The 16,664-nt window shown below is 42.7% G+C and overlaps 1 protein-coding gene across 8 annotated transcripts in view; it reads left to right on the top strand.

Moving 5' to 3' along the window:
• SLC23A2 (solute carrier family 23 member 2) overlaps positions 1 to 16,664 on the top strand; it is a 112,230-nt gene that overhangs the window by 57,515 nt on the left and 38,051 nt on the right. For all 8 annotated transcript variants that reach the window (XM_016134384.2, XM_016134088.2, XM_016134531.2 and 5 more), the window contains 3 exons: positions 1,236 to 1,334; positions 6,812 to 6,928; positions 8,946 to 9,103. In XM_016134384.2, coding sequence (XP_015989870.1) covers positions 1,236 to 1,334; positions 6,812 to 6,928; positions 8,946 to 9,103 — 374 coding nt within the window. The remainder of the gene's footprint in view (positions 1 to 1,235; positions 1,335 to 6,811; positions 6,929 to 8,945; positions 9,104 to 16,664) is intronic.

Raw genomic sequence — 16,664 nt, 5'->3', positions numbered from 1 at the left:
TTCTTGAAGTGGATACACCATAATGTAAAAATGTCTATTTTTTTGATGAACATTTAGGTTGTTTCTGAGTATCCAGCATTTTAAATCATGCTACAGGTGTTAACCTTGAATGTACATACCACTCGCATGGATATTTCTGAAGGATAGGTTTCTATGAGTGTAATTGCTGGCTCCAAGAAAAGGCCTGTTTTAAATCCCAGTGCTTAGTTGCCTTTCACAAAGGCCATTCCACCAAGAACATAATCTCTCTAATAACTTAGAGTAGCTTTTACCTAACACCTACCTTGGTCAGTACCAGATTCCCCTTAAAATTTTTCTCTAATTATGTTAAAAAATGAGATTTTAATGGTTATTTCTATAATTTTAGATGAGGTCGAACAGCTTTTTGTGTGTTTTGTTGGACATTCCAGTTTTTTTTTTTTTTCTTTCTGTGAATTGTATACCACCCTGTGCCTTGGATTGCCCTTGGGTTGTTTGTGTTATGGGTTTGCAGGTGTTCTTTATGAAATGTTGATACTAACCCTTTGTTATGTACTACACTGTATTTTCTCTTACCCGTCACTTGTCTTTTACTTCTCTTTATTATAGTTTATAGTACAAGAATTTAAACTTTTATTATACTGTCTTTTTTTAATATATATATTTTAAAAATGTAGTGCTATTATTCATACATATATTATTTTCTGTATTATTTTTTTCAAGACAGGCAGCAGGACCTAAGGCTGCTGTGCACCTCCTAGGGAGGCATCACTAGTAAGTTAGGTGAACGGCAGTGCATGAGTGCTGTAACTAGCACGTTTCCTCCTTGTAGGGATGGCACAGTAGACATCGTTATCATCAGGCTTTTACTTGGAAAGGGATCTTAACCAAGTCAGGTCAGGATGCCTCTCACCCACTCAAACAGCAGCTTTTGGGCCATCAGCCAAGCCTTTCCTGCCACTGGAGGGTGCTGGGGGTCCTACTCCTTGTAGTTTCTTTGGACATTCCATTCCTGGTCTCCCTCCATTGGTCATGCGGTATGTTTCTCCTCCATCAAAAACATGCAGGGTCACTGATGAAGCACATGTTTGTTGGGAGTTTCATTTAAGAATACCCAAAACTTGGCTAATTCATTAGGTTAAAAATGCACAGTTTTTGTTTCATATGAGGACAACAGAAGACTTTGGGGGAAAATATTTCCATACAGTAGAGAGGTATACGGTGAAACAGCCTCTAAATGGAGTGTTTCTCTTCAGGTGGTGATAAATGGAGGTGCCACGTCCAGTGGTGAACAGGACAACGAAGACACCGAGCTTATGGCGATTTACACGACAGAAAACGGCATCGCAGAAAAGGTATCCACTTACGTCACCCCTCCCTCTCCCCCACCGCCACTGTCTCAGGTCCCATGCAGGAGCTGTGTCCTTCATCTGGGGCTTCGCGTCTACCCTCCCGAGTGGGTGTGGGTTTGTACGTGGGTGTTCTTTTTATAATGGAAATAGAAGGAGTGATGAAGAATAGAAGTTACTAATTTTTGTCTTAATGGCAGTTAAGGCGAGTCCCATATAAGAGTTCTTTATGTATTTGTTAAAGCTTTGGCCAGGATGCCAGAGAGAAGTGATTAAGAGTTTGGGTCTGAGGGCAATGCGACACACCCTGAGGGAATTACTTAGGCTCTCTGGGCATCAGTTGCTTCACCTCTGAAATGGGACTAAACATATCAGCATTTGTCTTAGGGTTGTTGTGAGGATTAAATGAAATAATGTATGTAAAGTGATTAGCATTGTCTGGTACACACTGCATACCAGTGACCAAAGGAATGAGTGAAACCAGCAAGTAGTTTTTGTAGACTTACGAAAGTGCCTTTGACAAAGCTCTGACCAAAGCAATGGAAATCACACACTAACCTAGGAGAATCTTTTTTTGCCTCTGCCCATCTCGACAGGAGAGAGCTGCCCAAAGATGGTCTAGATGCCTGGATTTATTTTTTCTTTCTCTCTACCACCGTGCCTAACACGTATGAAAATTATACAAAGCTAAGAAAATAATTGAATAATACCTTGTAGTTGCTGCACTCCCATTTTTCTGGTATTGAATGTGGCTGTGGAGAAATCAAGCCAGTCTTTTTCTTCTTATCAGTGTCTTGATCTTTTTGCCTGTCTTACAGATTATTTATCTTTGATATTCAATAACTTAGGTATGCTTCGATGCTGACTATTCTGGGTCAGTTTTTTCTGGCACTTCCAATATTTAACATCAAAGCTCCTGTTACTTTAAAAAAGGCTATCTTAAATTATATCTTTATTTTTTGTTCTAGTCTATTCTTTCGGTTTTCTTATTTGAGGGCTCTGTGTGTATTCTGAATCTCCTTTGGCTGCCGTCTGTAGCTATCACTTTTCTCTAATTTTGTTTTCCTCTTATATTTTGTTCTCCTTTTTCATTTCTAGTCTGTGATCCTTACTTCTTTTTTTATGTCATTTTTTTCTCTTGTTTGCTTAACACTTTCATTTTTTTTTTCTTCTACTTCTAAATTCTGCCAACTCATGTTTGATTTCCCTTTATCTTTAAATTTCTGTTTTAAGGTCTTCATTAATATAGTTGATGGTTTTGAGTTTTCAAAATATCGGAACTTTTTTTCATTAATTCACTGAGTACTTGGTGGGTCTTTCTAATTTGTAAATATGTTTTTTAGTTCTTGGAATTTTTTTCCTTTATTATTCCTATATTCTGTTTTCTTTGTTCTGTACTTCTATTTTTGTTATTTTGGGGAAAATATCTTTGACTTTTAGCCCTTTTGAATTTTTTTTTCTGTCTTGATTTTAGTTTTTAAGACCTTTTATGGTTTATTTTTGTTTATATTTTCCAATTAAAGCTTTTTAAAATGATGTCTCTTTTTCTCCCAGGTTCAAAATATTTTTATTTTTGGAAAGATACAGATTTCCTTTTTATTTTTAACATGTTCTCTTCACAATGTATCGGCCTTATTTCCCATTTCTTTGCCTCTTACTTTTAGAGGCTTCCGTCATTGTCCTAGGGTTGTGAAGTAATAAAAAATAGTATTGCAGGGTCATTGTATATGAGTGAAGCTTGCCTACTGGTGGGCCTTGCTACTGAACAACCAGGTGGAAAGCTGTCTTGTCACTGTGGGGTCCAGATGCAGCGTATTGTTTCTAGGACCAATCACGGTTCCTTTAGAAAAGAATCTTCTGGTCTCCTCCTGTGGGGATAAGCCAGGCTGCAGTAACCCGACTTCTGGTGCTCTGGAAGCAGACGAGGATCCCACCATTCATAAACATTTAAGCCCACATCGTATCCCTGAATCTGAAGTCTTTCTGGTTTATATTCTTCAAATAGTACCTTGTTGTGTCTTGAAGGATGAGGATAGAAGTAGGTAACAGGATGTCTGATTGGACTGGGGAGTTAAAAATCTGTATTCTTCCCATCCCCATTCTGTCTTGTGCCTTCAAGCACAGAACCTTTTTGGGCTTCTGTTGGTCAGTCAGCTCACTTCTGTAAACTCTCCTTCTGCAAGCACCCAGGTTTTAAATTCATTCCCTCTCAAATGGATCACAACTCATGCAAATGCTTTATATATTCCAGAAATGTGTTAATCTCATTTTTCTTTCTCCTGTTTCTCTTCATCCTTCTAGGTTTTTGTCATATTTATTCCTTCTTTGTGCTTTTAAGAGTTAGTGAAAATGAAAGGTGGTTCATCTACCAAGTTTAACTGGAACTCAAAAGCTGGTTCTTTGAAAAAACTGATGAAATTGATCTTTGGCGGACCTCATTAAGGAACAGAAAAAGAAAGCACAAATATATATTAGCAATGTGAAAGGAGATATAAGAAATTTATAAGAGAGTATTAGCTGTGACTTTATAATGATCATTTTGAAACTTTATACCAGGGGTTGGCATGCTACATCCTGCAAGCCAAGTCTGGCAAATAAAAATTTTTTTGATCACAGCCATACTCATTTGTTTACTATTGTCTAAAGTTCTTCTGCACTACAGTGGCAGAGTTGAGTACTTATGATAGATGCATTATGGCCCACAAAGCCTAAGATACTTACTGTATATACCCTTACAGAAAATGTTTGCTGAATCCTGCTCTAGAGGAAATTATTTTCTAGAGAAGAGGCACTGCAATGGACCCTCAAAGTGCTAGACTAGATAAATAACCACAGATGAGATCAGGAAGGTTATTAATAACTTTAATAAAGGTTATTAATAACTTTAAGAGGCTCCAACCAGAGAGCTGAGTTCTGAGTTCACTAATCTATGAAGGACAGGCAATTTTCTTGTTCTTTAGATTATTTCAGACCATATAGAATGAGATGTAAAAGTCTTTCTAAATGACATTATTAAACTATTAATGTAGTCCTCTTTTAAAGAAACCTTGCCTTTGGAGGTCCTTGTTTTTGCAGTTTTTAAAAACGGTTCATATTGTTCATGCAGTGATAACCGAATGTGGTTCCCTAGTCCCCAGTGACCAAACATGCTCCTCCTTCTGTCTCAAGGAAGGGCAGTGTGGCATTGCCTGACAGGGGTAATTGATCCCCTTGACCACACAGTTCCCTACTGTTTGCGAACACTTATATTAGTTCTATTGCTGTGTTCTAGAACTACCTCATTACTGAGAGAGAGAGAGAGAGAGAGAGACAGAGAGAGAGAGAGAGAGAGAGAGAGAGAGAGAGTGTGTGTGTGTGTGTGTGTGTGTGTACACGTCTTATTCTTAGCCTGAGAGAGGACAGATTCACTCTTTAAATTTCTGTTCATTAAAACTAGCTGTTTTGGAATTACTAGAATAATATTGCTCACAATATTATTGTAACAAGTCATACTAGTCTATTAATTGTAGTGTTACTGTATCTATTTTCAGTTCTTTCTCTTCATTACATTGTTAGCAGCCACACTCCCTACTTGTAGGACCGTAGATAACATAATGGTGTGGAATTGTCCTTTGTATAGCAAGTCCAGTATCCATAGTTGCATCATGTTAGCAAAATGGTCGCCTGAGTTCAAGGATTCCCAGGACCCAAGTTGGGCATTTTCAAATCAGGTTCAAGGATTTGCTTAGGACTCAAAGAATTCAGAAAAGCTGTAACACTAGTGGTTACAGCTTATTTCAGAGAATGGATGCAGATCACACTCCGTGGAAAGAGGCACGCAGGGAGGAGTACAGGCGACACCAGCACGAGCTTTCGGTTCTCTCCCAGTGCAGTTGTGTGGGCAGCACCTTATTTTTCCAAAGACAGTGTGTGAAGTGACAGCACTCAAGGGGTGTTGCCAACCAGGGAAGCTCACAGAGGCTCTGGTGTCTAGGGTTTTATTGGGGATCAGTCATGTAGGTGTGGCTGACCACTGTGTGGCTGACCTTAGTCACAGAGGTCGCTCCAGAGGTCAGACTGATGCCTCGTAGCCCAAGGCCCCCACCATAGATCACATCATTAGCACAGACTGTTTGGGGCAGTCCAAGGCTTCAGGTAAACAAATACACTCTTAAGAGGCAGGATGTTCCAAGAGCTCAGAGGTTACTGCCCCGGTGCTCGGTGCTCGCAAGGGCCAAACCTTTTTCTGAAGTGTGTAGGATTTGGACATCCGGACCTGCTGAGTTAATTCTTTACTGTGTATCACCACGTATCAAATTTCTCACGTACATGTACTTTCTCTACCACTCCTACCAACACATTTTTAAAAAACACACACAGAATCCATTTTAACCTTTTCAACCATGCAGTTGTGCCAATATCCATTGTTTGAATGGAAAAAAAGTTCTGGAAAGGTCATATTCAAGTCACATTTGGATCAGATCAAATATCAACTTACATCAGATATTTACCGTTAGGCTTTAGAAAGTGAGCCTGGGTTGTGCCACTTCTTTCATTCAAGGATGTTTGGTCCCTCAATCCCCAGTGCCCTGTGCATGGAAAGTTGAGTGATAAACACATGGAGTCAGCATCTTTCTGGGGACCAAATCCATCTAATAAGAGGATACAAATTGTCTAGAAAAGGTCAAGAGTCAGAATGTCGTCCTCGTCTTTCTTTTTTGTGGAACATGTTTTAATTTTGTTTCCCGGAAGGCACTTCACTTGTTAGATTGTAAAAGATTTTTTTAAAGATGTGCATCTCAGATTCCAAGAAATTGTTCATAGGGTTTTAGAAATCAGAGCAATTTTGAGGTTCTACTGGGGAACACGAAGTTACTTTGAATTTTCTGTGTGGCTTAGGCACTGGATGAGGTCAGAAGTGATGCCGATGCTGACTGGGAAAGTCTAGACTATAACCTAAGATGTCTTCGGTGAGGATTTTGGCTTAAAAAGCATGCGACACAACATTTAAAAAAATCTTTAGTAATAGCAGGGGAGAGAAAGAAAAAAAATTGCCCACTAAACTATAAATAAATTTTAGTCTGTTTTTAAAAAGTAAAATTTGAGTCATCGTGCATCTGTATACTTTTGAATTTTGTTCTTTCCACTCAGCATTGTGTCCAAGCAGTAGTGTTTTGGTAGAAGGGTGTAAGGCTTTATTTTTAGGCACAGAGATCTTTCTTGTTTTAGGGACAGGATGGGTAGGAGGGGCAGATTAGTGTTCTCTGTTAGAAAGCGGTTAGCATATTATATTATTTCTTCATTTGGGGTACCACTCAAGGACTGATTATGCCAAGGTGTCCCACTGAGTGAGTGTTTAGCATTCTGTCAAAGGTAGCCAAGGCTTATTTTACAGGAGAGTGGCAGCCACTTTATAAAATCTTTTTTGAGTAACAGTGGCCTGTACTTAGCTGAATTTAGTTTGTGCTTTTATTAAACAACAAATTTGTCCCTCTCTCTCACAGAGCTCTCTGGCTGAGACGTTGGACAGCACTGGCAGCCTAGACCCCCAGAGATCGGACATGATTTACACCATAGAAGACGTGCCTCCCTGGTACCTGTGCATATTTCTGGGCCTGCAGGTAAAATGCTTCCTTTAGGGTATAACCACAAGCAGATACTTAAATTATATGTCTGGATTTTTAAAAATTCAATGTTGATTTTTATTTATTGATGACTTTACTATAAATTAACTCTCTTAAGAATGATGCATGGTGATTCACATCAATTTCATAATAGTGAAAAGAAAACAACAAGAGGAGTAGGTTAACTAGGGAATGAAAGAAGGAAAATGTTCAGGGAATAAGGAAGTGACGTGGAAGGAAAGGCAAAAGATCACGGAGATACAGACAGAAGGAAGAATAGAGGGAGGAGAAGAGTAGAGAAAAGAATTCATTTTCATCTCGCATTCTTGGCTTAGTTAACCAGTCCATAATTGCAGTCCCTTTGTCATGGGATAGTGGTTACACTGAGAAGCACCATCTGGTCCAGGACAAATGAGAGGTTTCGGTCTTGTTTTTAAAGGAAGGCAAACTTGGTCGTGAGACCAGCTGTTTTTTCTGCTGCAGCTTCCGGTTGGAGCAGAGAGGGGATGGGCTGGGGCATGGGGCAGGAAGTGACACACGGTGACACAGTCTCCTCATCTTTGGTACTTTCCCCCATCTTTTGGCACCCTTTTCCCGCTTACAGGTTGAAGTGGGCTTCAGGGGAAAGGACATGCAACAAGAAGCTCTTTTCCAGGACGCACACCCCTGGCCTGTGCTTACTCTGGTTGACCCTGTTCGGGGGTCTGATTTGCCATTCCTCCTTTCTCAAATTTGAATGATCAGTTCAACCTGGGGTGTTTAGCTTCTGAGACAGTCTCAGTGCCCACATAGGTTTATTCACTTGGAGGTGAGGCTGTACTTGCTGACAGAGATGTTTTGGTCCCATTTTCATTCCCCATCCCACCCCCTTTAGCTCTCAAAGCACTGGGTAACCTAATAAAAGAGGAGTTATGACCAAAGGAGCTGAGTGGTTTTGGTGGATGCTTTCTTTACCTTGGGCCGAGCATCCTGAACTAGATTCAGGAAACTTGCTTTTTAAAATGTTTATATTATGTTTGTTTCCAGAAGAAGTCTTCCCTGGTCAAATGGGATTGGGAAACCCTGTATGCACCATGCCCTTCCTGATGATATAGTGTTTGTAAGTTTGTGAGCAGCTCTGAGAAGTCCTAGGTGGGAATGTTTTTTTCCTGTATAAAACACCTATTAGTGTTATATAGTTGGGTTTTAGGGGCTGCAAGCAACACATTTTGGCAAACAGGAACAGAAATGGGAAGCTATTGGAAAGAAAATTAGGATTTGCAGAACAGAAGCAGAAACTGAACAAGCAGGAAGGGAAGTGAGCAGGGGTTGCTGCAAATGTCCTGCCAGGGTCTCAGGGAGTGGAGGTGGGGCCCCCAAAGGAAGAGTGTGACGGACTCTTCCTGGAGTATTCCCACAGCCCCGGTATGCCCTTAACCCTTCCCTGATGGTTGTCAAATGCCAGACCATAGAAAAAGATGGAAGACACTCTGTGTAATGAACTTTAATCCCCAGACCTAAGAGAATTAAAAAATAAAAAGTTAAATATCTCAAGAATACAGATGTAAAATTCTATGTAAAATATTGGCAAATCAAATCTCAGAAGAAAGATATGGCAAGACTGACTAGGGTTTATTTCAGAGATGGTTCGGCACAGTACAATTCATGTTAATAGGTCGGAGGAGAAGGACCTATGATTTTAGCAATTGCTACTAGAAAGCATTTGGGACAAAAGCAAATAGTCTCATTAATAGTCGTATGAGTAAAATATTGCCAGTGCTTGTATTGAGTACTTCTTTATGCTTGCCTGGATTCGTGTGAGTAATAAGTAATAATACCAGGTGAGTGTTATAAGACAAGGAAATGCAATGGAAAGGAGAAGTGCTGAAAAAGAAATATGATTTGGCATCTAATATGTGTGTACTTAGAAAAACCTGAGTTTCTTCATGTGCGTTGGGATGGGGAGTTAGGGTAGAGCCAGCAGAAAATGAGGAAGGGTTTACTGTCTCTCCTTCTGCCTCTCTGTCACCTGCAGCACTACCTGACATGCTTCAGCGGCACCATCGCGGTGCCCTTTCTGCTGGCCGATGCCATGTGCGTGGGGTACGACCAGTGGGCCACCAGCCAGCTCATCGGGACCATTTTCTTCTGCGTGGGAATCACAACTTTACTGCAGACAACGTTTGGATGCAGGTGGGATTGGGGTACTAAATCGAGACACTGAAGCCCCGGGAAGGCACCTAGCAATGCCGATCACCTAGGACCGCTGCCTGGAGTTGGGGAGGGTTTCCTAGTTAACTTTGCACCTCCCCTCTCCCCCCGCACCCTCCCGCCATCCTCACCGTCCACCATGTTTCTTCTCTTGGTGGATGGCGCTACCTCCCAGCCAGCTCTGCAAGCTGGAGACTCAGACTCACTCTCCACCCCTTCCATCCACTAGCTCGCAGGTCAAGTTCTCTCTCTAATACTCCTTCCCACCCCCTTTCCTTAGTTCAGGCCTGGACTGTTCCAGGAGGTTCCCACTTGGTGTCCTTGCCTCCAGGGCTCCTTTTCCTGCCCCACTCTGTGCACCTGTCCCTTGTGCCATCTTTCCAATATTTGCATCTTCCTCAGTGCTGCCAGGCCGTAGCCCTGGTCTCTGTTTAAAAGCGGTGTGTCCACCCTGTAGTCTTCTCCTTTGCTGTCTGTCTACCCCCCGCCAGTCCCCCTACCCTTCCAGCCATGCCTCTGACCCCGCTGTCCCCTCTCCTGCACTCACCCTGGGGTGAGCTCCTCCCTGGCCGCCCAGCTGTTTCATCCTCCTGTGCTTGTGCTCCCCAGCAACCTGGTACACCCTGCTCACCTTTCTGGTCTGGCTTGTCTCTCCCCCTCTGTGAAGCACCTCTGATTCCCCAAAGCCTCCTTTGTTCTCTCCTCTGAATTTCCACACATGCGTCTTATGTACGTTCTTCTAATGTGGCTCTTATTCTTTGTCTTTTTTCGTTTTTGTGTCTTTTCCCACTGGATCGTGCTCCCCTCCTTTGGTTCCAGGCCTCTAGCTTATTCACCTTTGCATCCCTGCCCACAGCTTAAATGGGTGTGGAACTGGCCGAGGAAGGGAGGGAACAAGGAAGGGAGGGAACGGTTCTTTTCTGTCGCCTCCTGCAGGCTTGCTTTGTCTTCTCCTGTCCCTTCTTCTGCCCTCTTCACACTGCAGCCTCTTCCTTAACCCTGGGGCTCTGCTCACAGAGTAGGGCCTGAGGAGACAAGACTGTCCTCAAGGGAAGGACAGCAGAGTAAGCATGTGAGTTCTCTCTTCCTCTATTACAGTCTGAGGAAGGGCTTTGCCTTCCCTGATGGGGGAACAAGTTGACTACAGAAGGCTCTAGCGTCATGGACTGTATTCCAATGAGTCAGAATCCTCAGGGACCTCAAGAGACCTGCCCGTAATTTGGGGGACAGGAGAACATGGGCAGAACTGTGAGCAGCAATAGGGCATTCTGGTTGGCGCATGGGTGCCACCCTGGGAAGGGAAGTGGTGGCTTCCTTACAGGTCTGCTGATGGAAGGGAAGTCATGTGGACCGGAGGCTGTGGGCGCTGGCCAGTTCTTGGAGTTCTCAAAACCCCAGCTCTGCCCTACAGCCACTGTACTGGGCAGATCCCTTACATTAGAAGGGAGGGTCTCCTTAGGAGACCTGAGGGGATGGGCAGGGGTATCATTGACCTGCTAGAGGAAGGAGATGTGTTCTGCGCATTCCAAAGAGGACTCGATCCAATTTTTTAGAGCCAGGTAGTTAAATTTGACTGGCAACATCTTTTATTCTGTTGATATAATATTCGAGGGTCTGTATTTCAAATCCAGAGTGTACTAAAAATCTTTTGTTGGCTGACTCAGGAGCCTTACATAGGGCACTGGTTCTCTGGGAAAATGTGTTTTTTCCTAAACAGCTGGCTCATCAAGGAGTTTATAGCCCAAACTATCAGAATTTGGGGCAGTGCCTATAGTTCAGAATTGTTGGTTGATCTGAAGAGGGAATGAAGATGTCTGTAATGGTAAAATACACATTGTTATGGTAAAATACACATTGTGTGCGGCTGTATCCTGGTCTCACGCCAAGGGCAACCATAGTCAGCCACATTGTCAACGCTGGTTAAATCAAGTTGTTGGATATTTTAATTGTAACCTGTAATCCCATGGGCAGTCAGAATGAACAGTTCTCACTGTAAAGCAGTGGCAAATGATGGTTTCTTCTCTTTCACACATGGGGGAGTGGAACAAGCAAGCACGAGAAGTTAGAGGGACCTGCACAGCTTTATGACCTTGGTCAGATGACCTCTCCCACTCTGTTTCCTTTTGCGAAAATGAGATGAGGCTCTTCCTAAAGTATCCTGTGGATGACATTTTGCCATTATTTTAATGGACCTATTGTGATTTTACAGATTATTATAAACATCCTAAAATACGTTTGGGAAGTTATAGTATATGAGTAATATGAAAAGTGTTTTAATTTTGCTAAATGTTAACACTGACCCCCATCACAGGCTGTGGATGGTCATTTTAACAGGCTTGTGTTGTTTGCTTCCTGGTCACAATAGGATCCAGTAAACCAGTAAAGCAGTTGGAGCAGAGAGGACGTTAGATTGGGACAGAGCAAGAGCGACGTGCTCACGTACCCAGGAGTGCGGTTTATTCCCAGTATCTCAGCCATAGGATCGCTGATGGCCTGTGCATTTCTGATTTCTGGGGGAGGGTTTTAGGGGGGCAGTTCAGCACTCATTCCCTTAGGCTTAGAGCAGCAGAAGAAAAAGCTTTTCATGGTCAGCTTTCACAATTTCTAAGATTTTCAGACTTTTCCAACTCAGAGTGGTTTATGCAATGTGTAAGTTCTGTACACTTCTTTGTGTATTTGCCAACCACCTGCCACACACCCGATATTCCATCACACTGGATGCGGCAGCTGCCTGGGACGTAAAGGTCAACCACGGTCCATGCTTGTGAGGAGTGGGTCCTTTATTTGGAGGAAGTTAAGACAACCACAGGTCTAGAGCAGAGAAAGGAAGAAAGTGTAAGCATCCCAACTTGGCTGTGGCCAAGCTTCCTTCTCCCTCCTCCTTTCACACAGGCACCCTGGAGAGGAGGGGCGTACTGTTTCTGGACATGTTTCATTCCTTAAAAATAACCACAGACATATGCTTCTGCAGACCTGAGCACGAGCTCAGACTGCCCACTGAGATAAGATGTCACTATGTCACAAACGCCCCTTTGGGGGCATGTTTCCCATGGGCTGGGCCGAGGCCACACAAAATGCGTCTGGTCCAGTGCAGGCCGCAGACCCTCCTTCCTTCACTGCACTTCTCCCCTGGCACGAGAGTAAGAGTTCCTTTCCTTCGGGGACTGTGACTGCTTTTGAAACGGAGATTGTGGGTCTCAGCCTCACTTGTGTGGCTTCCATGGCTTTAGTGCTCCCCCAAGCCTCTGCCTGCAGGGCAGCGAGTGTGTTCTGCCATACTTGCTTCTTCCACCTTCTCCTTCTCTCACCTTTTTCTCCCTCCTCCTCCCCTTTGACCTTGCTTTCCTGTCCTCGCTTTCAACCAAGTCTTCACTGAGTTCCCCTGAATGAGGTTTCAACAATCTGTGATTCTGTTTGATTTGTGATGTCAGTCCCGCCACCGCTTGGGTCTGTTCCAGGAATTAGTATAAAGCCTTGGAAACCCTGATCTGGGCAGGGCTGCTAGCCTGCAGCAGTCTCCCCTCGGCTGCAGGGAGGACTCGGCGGGTGCATCACTTTGGCTGCCTTTGCCTTTCCCAACAGAGACCAAGTCTTGGTAACAGCTCCCAGTTTCCCAGAGTCCCTGCCTCTGACCCCAGGTGTCATTGCAGAGCTGGGGGTGAAGGAGGGCCCTCCTCCAGGATCCTGCCCCTCGCCTGCCATGCTGACTTTCCCTGAGGAGTGGTAGGTGCTGTATTCGGGGGGCCACCTACAGCCTTTTGCTCAAAGAGCCTTTTGGAGGCATCACTGTGAGCACTTAAAGGGAAGACTGCAGATAGAGTGGCCTCTCCCAGGGGAGCATCTTCTAGCCATCACAGGCGTGCTGTAGACACACGCAACCTTCCTTTGCTGAGAAAAGGTAGAGTTTTCAGCAACAGGGTTATTGTAGCTAGTGCAGCAACCTCGTGTGTAACTGAGTTGTCCGCCCTGAGGAGAGAGCTCCCGTCTTCCATCTCCTTGGGTTCTGGGGGCCTGGTACACACTGCATGCTTGCTGAGTACAGTGATACCTCAAGGTCTCAAGTCTGGTGCTTTGAACTCTAGTTAGCTATTGATAAAACTTAGCAGAATGGAAAAATCCAATACTTAGATTGAAATGGTGGAGACAGGAGTTTAACCCCAAATTCTTTTTTCTGTATATAAGTGTAGGTTACATGCATTTAAAAAAAATTTTATTATTAGTTTCAAGTATACAGTACATTGGTTAGACTTACATGCATTATTTTGAACTGCTTTAAAGTTGCAGGTAGCATGGCGGCTCACTCCTGCATACTCTCCTAGGAGTGAGGGTCTCCTGTATAACCATTTACCACAACCACCATTCTACCACGTCATCTAATGTGCAGGCCATATTTAATTTCCCAAGTTGTCCCTAAAATATTTTTTATAGCTTTTCCCTCCACTTCCTTGAACCAGGATCCAGTCAAGTTCATGTGGTGCATTTGTTTTTGCGTCTCTCTGGTCTCAATAATAAACAGTTACCACCTTTTTCCTCCATATTACCACCCTTGTAAGGAGTCCAGGCCCGTTGTATTGTTAAGTGTCCTGTGGTCTGAATTTGTCCAGTTGTGTCCTCGTGGTGGCATTTGATTTGTTTCATAGTCCCCCTTATTTTTTGGAAACTGGAAGATGGGGCCAGAGGCATGGTTGATGCAGGGTGGACAGTTTTGCCAAAATTATTGTAAGCGACTTCACATTCTGTGATGTCAAGCAGGCACACAGTAACAAGGTGTGGGTTTTTCCCACCAAATTAAAAAATTACTGTTCATTCGACTCATAATTTTTTATATAGTATATTAAAGAAATAGGGCCGGTGAGAGCTTGGAGGTAATGACCTTGGAGGAGGGACCTTTGCCTTGCTCCCCTAACAGCTGCATTGGGAAGCTCTGACCTTAAAGATGGCATTGCTGTCATTCTACCATTTTCATGTGACTTCGGTCAAGCTAATTTCTCAAAGTCCCCTTCCCTCATCTGTAAGTGGTAGTAATAATAATAAAATTGTTAGTGTCAAATGAGATAATGCTTCGCACCTGTCCACACTCACCTGTTGACTCTTATTTTAGTGGGCCTTCCGGAAGGAAGGAGGCAGGCAGGCAGGGGAGCCAGAGGCGGGTGCGGTGGGCTAGGGCTGGGATGCCCGATGGAGCAGCATGTCCTGGGTGGGTGGGTGTGTTCCATGGCCGCACTGCCACCACCTTTGTTTCTTCAACTTTAGCTTTTCTGGGTGATCTCCCCCTTCAGCTAACACACTTTCTCTGTTAATATTTCTGATGCTCCCGGGAACTAGGAGAGACCAACAGGGTCCTCTTAGTATCTGTGGGGTTAATGAATGTAGTTCTCCATGGTCTTTCTTTTTTTCCCTTTGACCATCACATCCCACTTGCCTGCACATTCCCACATGCTGTGAATTGCTCTTCTCATAGCCTACTGCCTCTCCCCTTTATCCCTCCCTTTCAGACAGATGACTGTTGTGGCAAAAGCTGTGCAGGGTTAGAGCAGCATTACGTGGGCCTAGAGGACGGAGCTTCTCACCAAAACCAGGAGGGAAGCTCTTTTTAAAAAAATTTTGTTTTAACTTTAACGTGAGTATTTTAAGGAATTTGTTGTCCTCTTCTCCCCATTTCCACTTCCAGAAAGATATTTATTGGACATAATTTAAATCATATCTATTGAGAGATTGACATACAATAAAATGTATACTTTTTTACATGTACAGTTATATGAGGTTTGACCTGTGTGTACAGTCATATAACTGTAACCCAGAGAACATTGCCACACCCCAAGGAATTCCTTCATGCCTCTCTGTGACTGGCTAGATCTTTAAGTAATAAAAGCATTTTAGGCTAACAGCCCTTGACCTGAAATAGTTGATGTTATCATGTTTGAAAAGGAAGTTATCAAAATCATTAATGAGTCCTGTGAAATTCCTGCGCTCTATCTGGACAAAGCTGCCTGCTGTGTACTATAACTTGGGAGGGGAGAGGCACCAGTCAGCTGCTTCTCACCAAGGTTCTCCAGGAGTCTCTGTAATTGAAAGTGCTGACCAGATGGTTCATATAATTTTTCGTATTTATCTGTAAAACCAGAATAACATGAACTTAAAGGTAAATGTTACACTTGCCTTTAGTTCAGTTTTCTTTGCATCAATTTAAAATGGAGTAGAGATCCAAATGCAAGAATCAACCCCTATGAAGAGGAGTTTTATAATATCTAGACTGCATATGCATTTACCATTTGACCTGGTAACCCTGCTTCTAGATATTTGGCCTGAAGATACATGACCACAAATGCAAAATAATATATTGCTGTGTAATTTGTAATGGCAAAATGTTAACAGCCGAGATCGCCATCTGTATGAGACTAGCTGCAATGGAATATCACACAGTGGAGTCCCATGTAGCCCTAAGAAAGAATGAGAAGAATTTCTCTGAACTGATGTAGAGTGAATTTCAGGATATATTGAAAAAGCAAGTTGAAAAAAGTATGTATGTGTGCGTGTATAGTTTGGGTACGAAAAAGTAACAAGGATAAATGGGGAAGTAATAAAAATGGTTAACTATAGTGGGTAAGTGGGAATGGGTTGGGGGGGATAGGGATGGGAGTGAAACTTTTTCTGTTATAGCCTTTTTTATATAGTTTGATTTTTAAACTATAAATGTTCTACATATTCAAAACATGAAGTCTGAAAGAATGAAGAAAAGCTCACCCTAAAATCGAATATGAACAGAAGCAAGTGAATCTAATTATATATCAAATTGCTAAACACGGAGAGGAAAAGAATTAATTCACAGACTTTAGAACATAGTATTTCGCACACCCTGAATGGGATATCTTCTAAGGACAAAAGAGAAAAAAAAAATTGAAATCTTATACTTTGTAGTCTTGTTAGTAGTAATAGCGGTATAATTCTAGAACTGTGTTATGATATTTATCATAGGATAGAACAAATGAATAAGTACATTGATGGCGTGAGAAATCAGGATGGTCAGTGGAGGATGAGAGATGAATATGGAAAGAAGGTAATCCAGTGGTAATGGATTGAACTGGAGGTACTGTTACAACTCCATGATTCAAAAAAGAAATCGTATCTCTATTCACTAAAAGACACCTAGCAACAGTGAGCCCACCTAGTGCTCAGATCTTGGTTTCTAAATACCATTTTCTATGAAAATGAACCAGTGTTCTTTAAAGAAGTGGTTGACTCCAGGGCTACAGCTGAGAAAAGTACAAGTTGACCTGGGAACATCTTGTGCCAGAAAGCAAGGAACTGCTCGAAAAGAGGGGGCGCGAGGGGAGTTAGGTCAAAAAGAATGGGAACCTGCTCAACTGGCTGCTTTGGTCAAGTTGGGACAATTTAATTATTAAAAAGATTAGTCATGGAAGTGAATATAGAACTGAATGAGAAGGAATTCATGCATCTATAGTGAATTTCCAAAAAGAAAAAGAGGGCGATACAGTTGGGACAAAAAAGGAAAGCTACTTTTTACAAAAGGACGCTAATAGAT

This window comes from Rousettus aegyptiacus, unplaced genomic scaffold (genome assembly GCF_014176215.1).
Source record: "Rousettus aegyptiacus isolate mRouAeg1 unplaced genomic scaffold, mRouAeg1.p scaffold_m13_p_12, whole genome shotgun sequence".
Lineage (NCBI taxonomy): Eukaryota > Metazoa > Chordata > Mammalia > Chiroptera > Pteropodidae > Rousettus > Rousettus aegyptiacus.
This window is presented reverse-complemented; position numbering and strand designations above follow the sequence as displayed.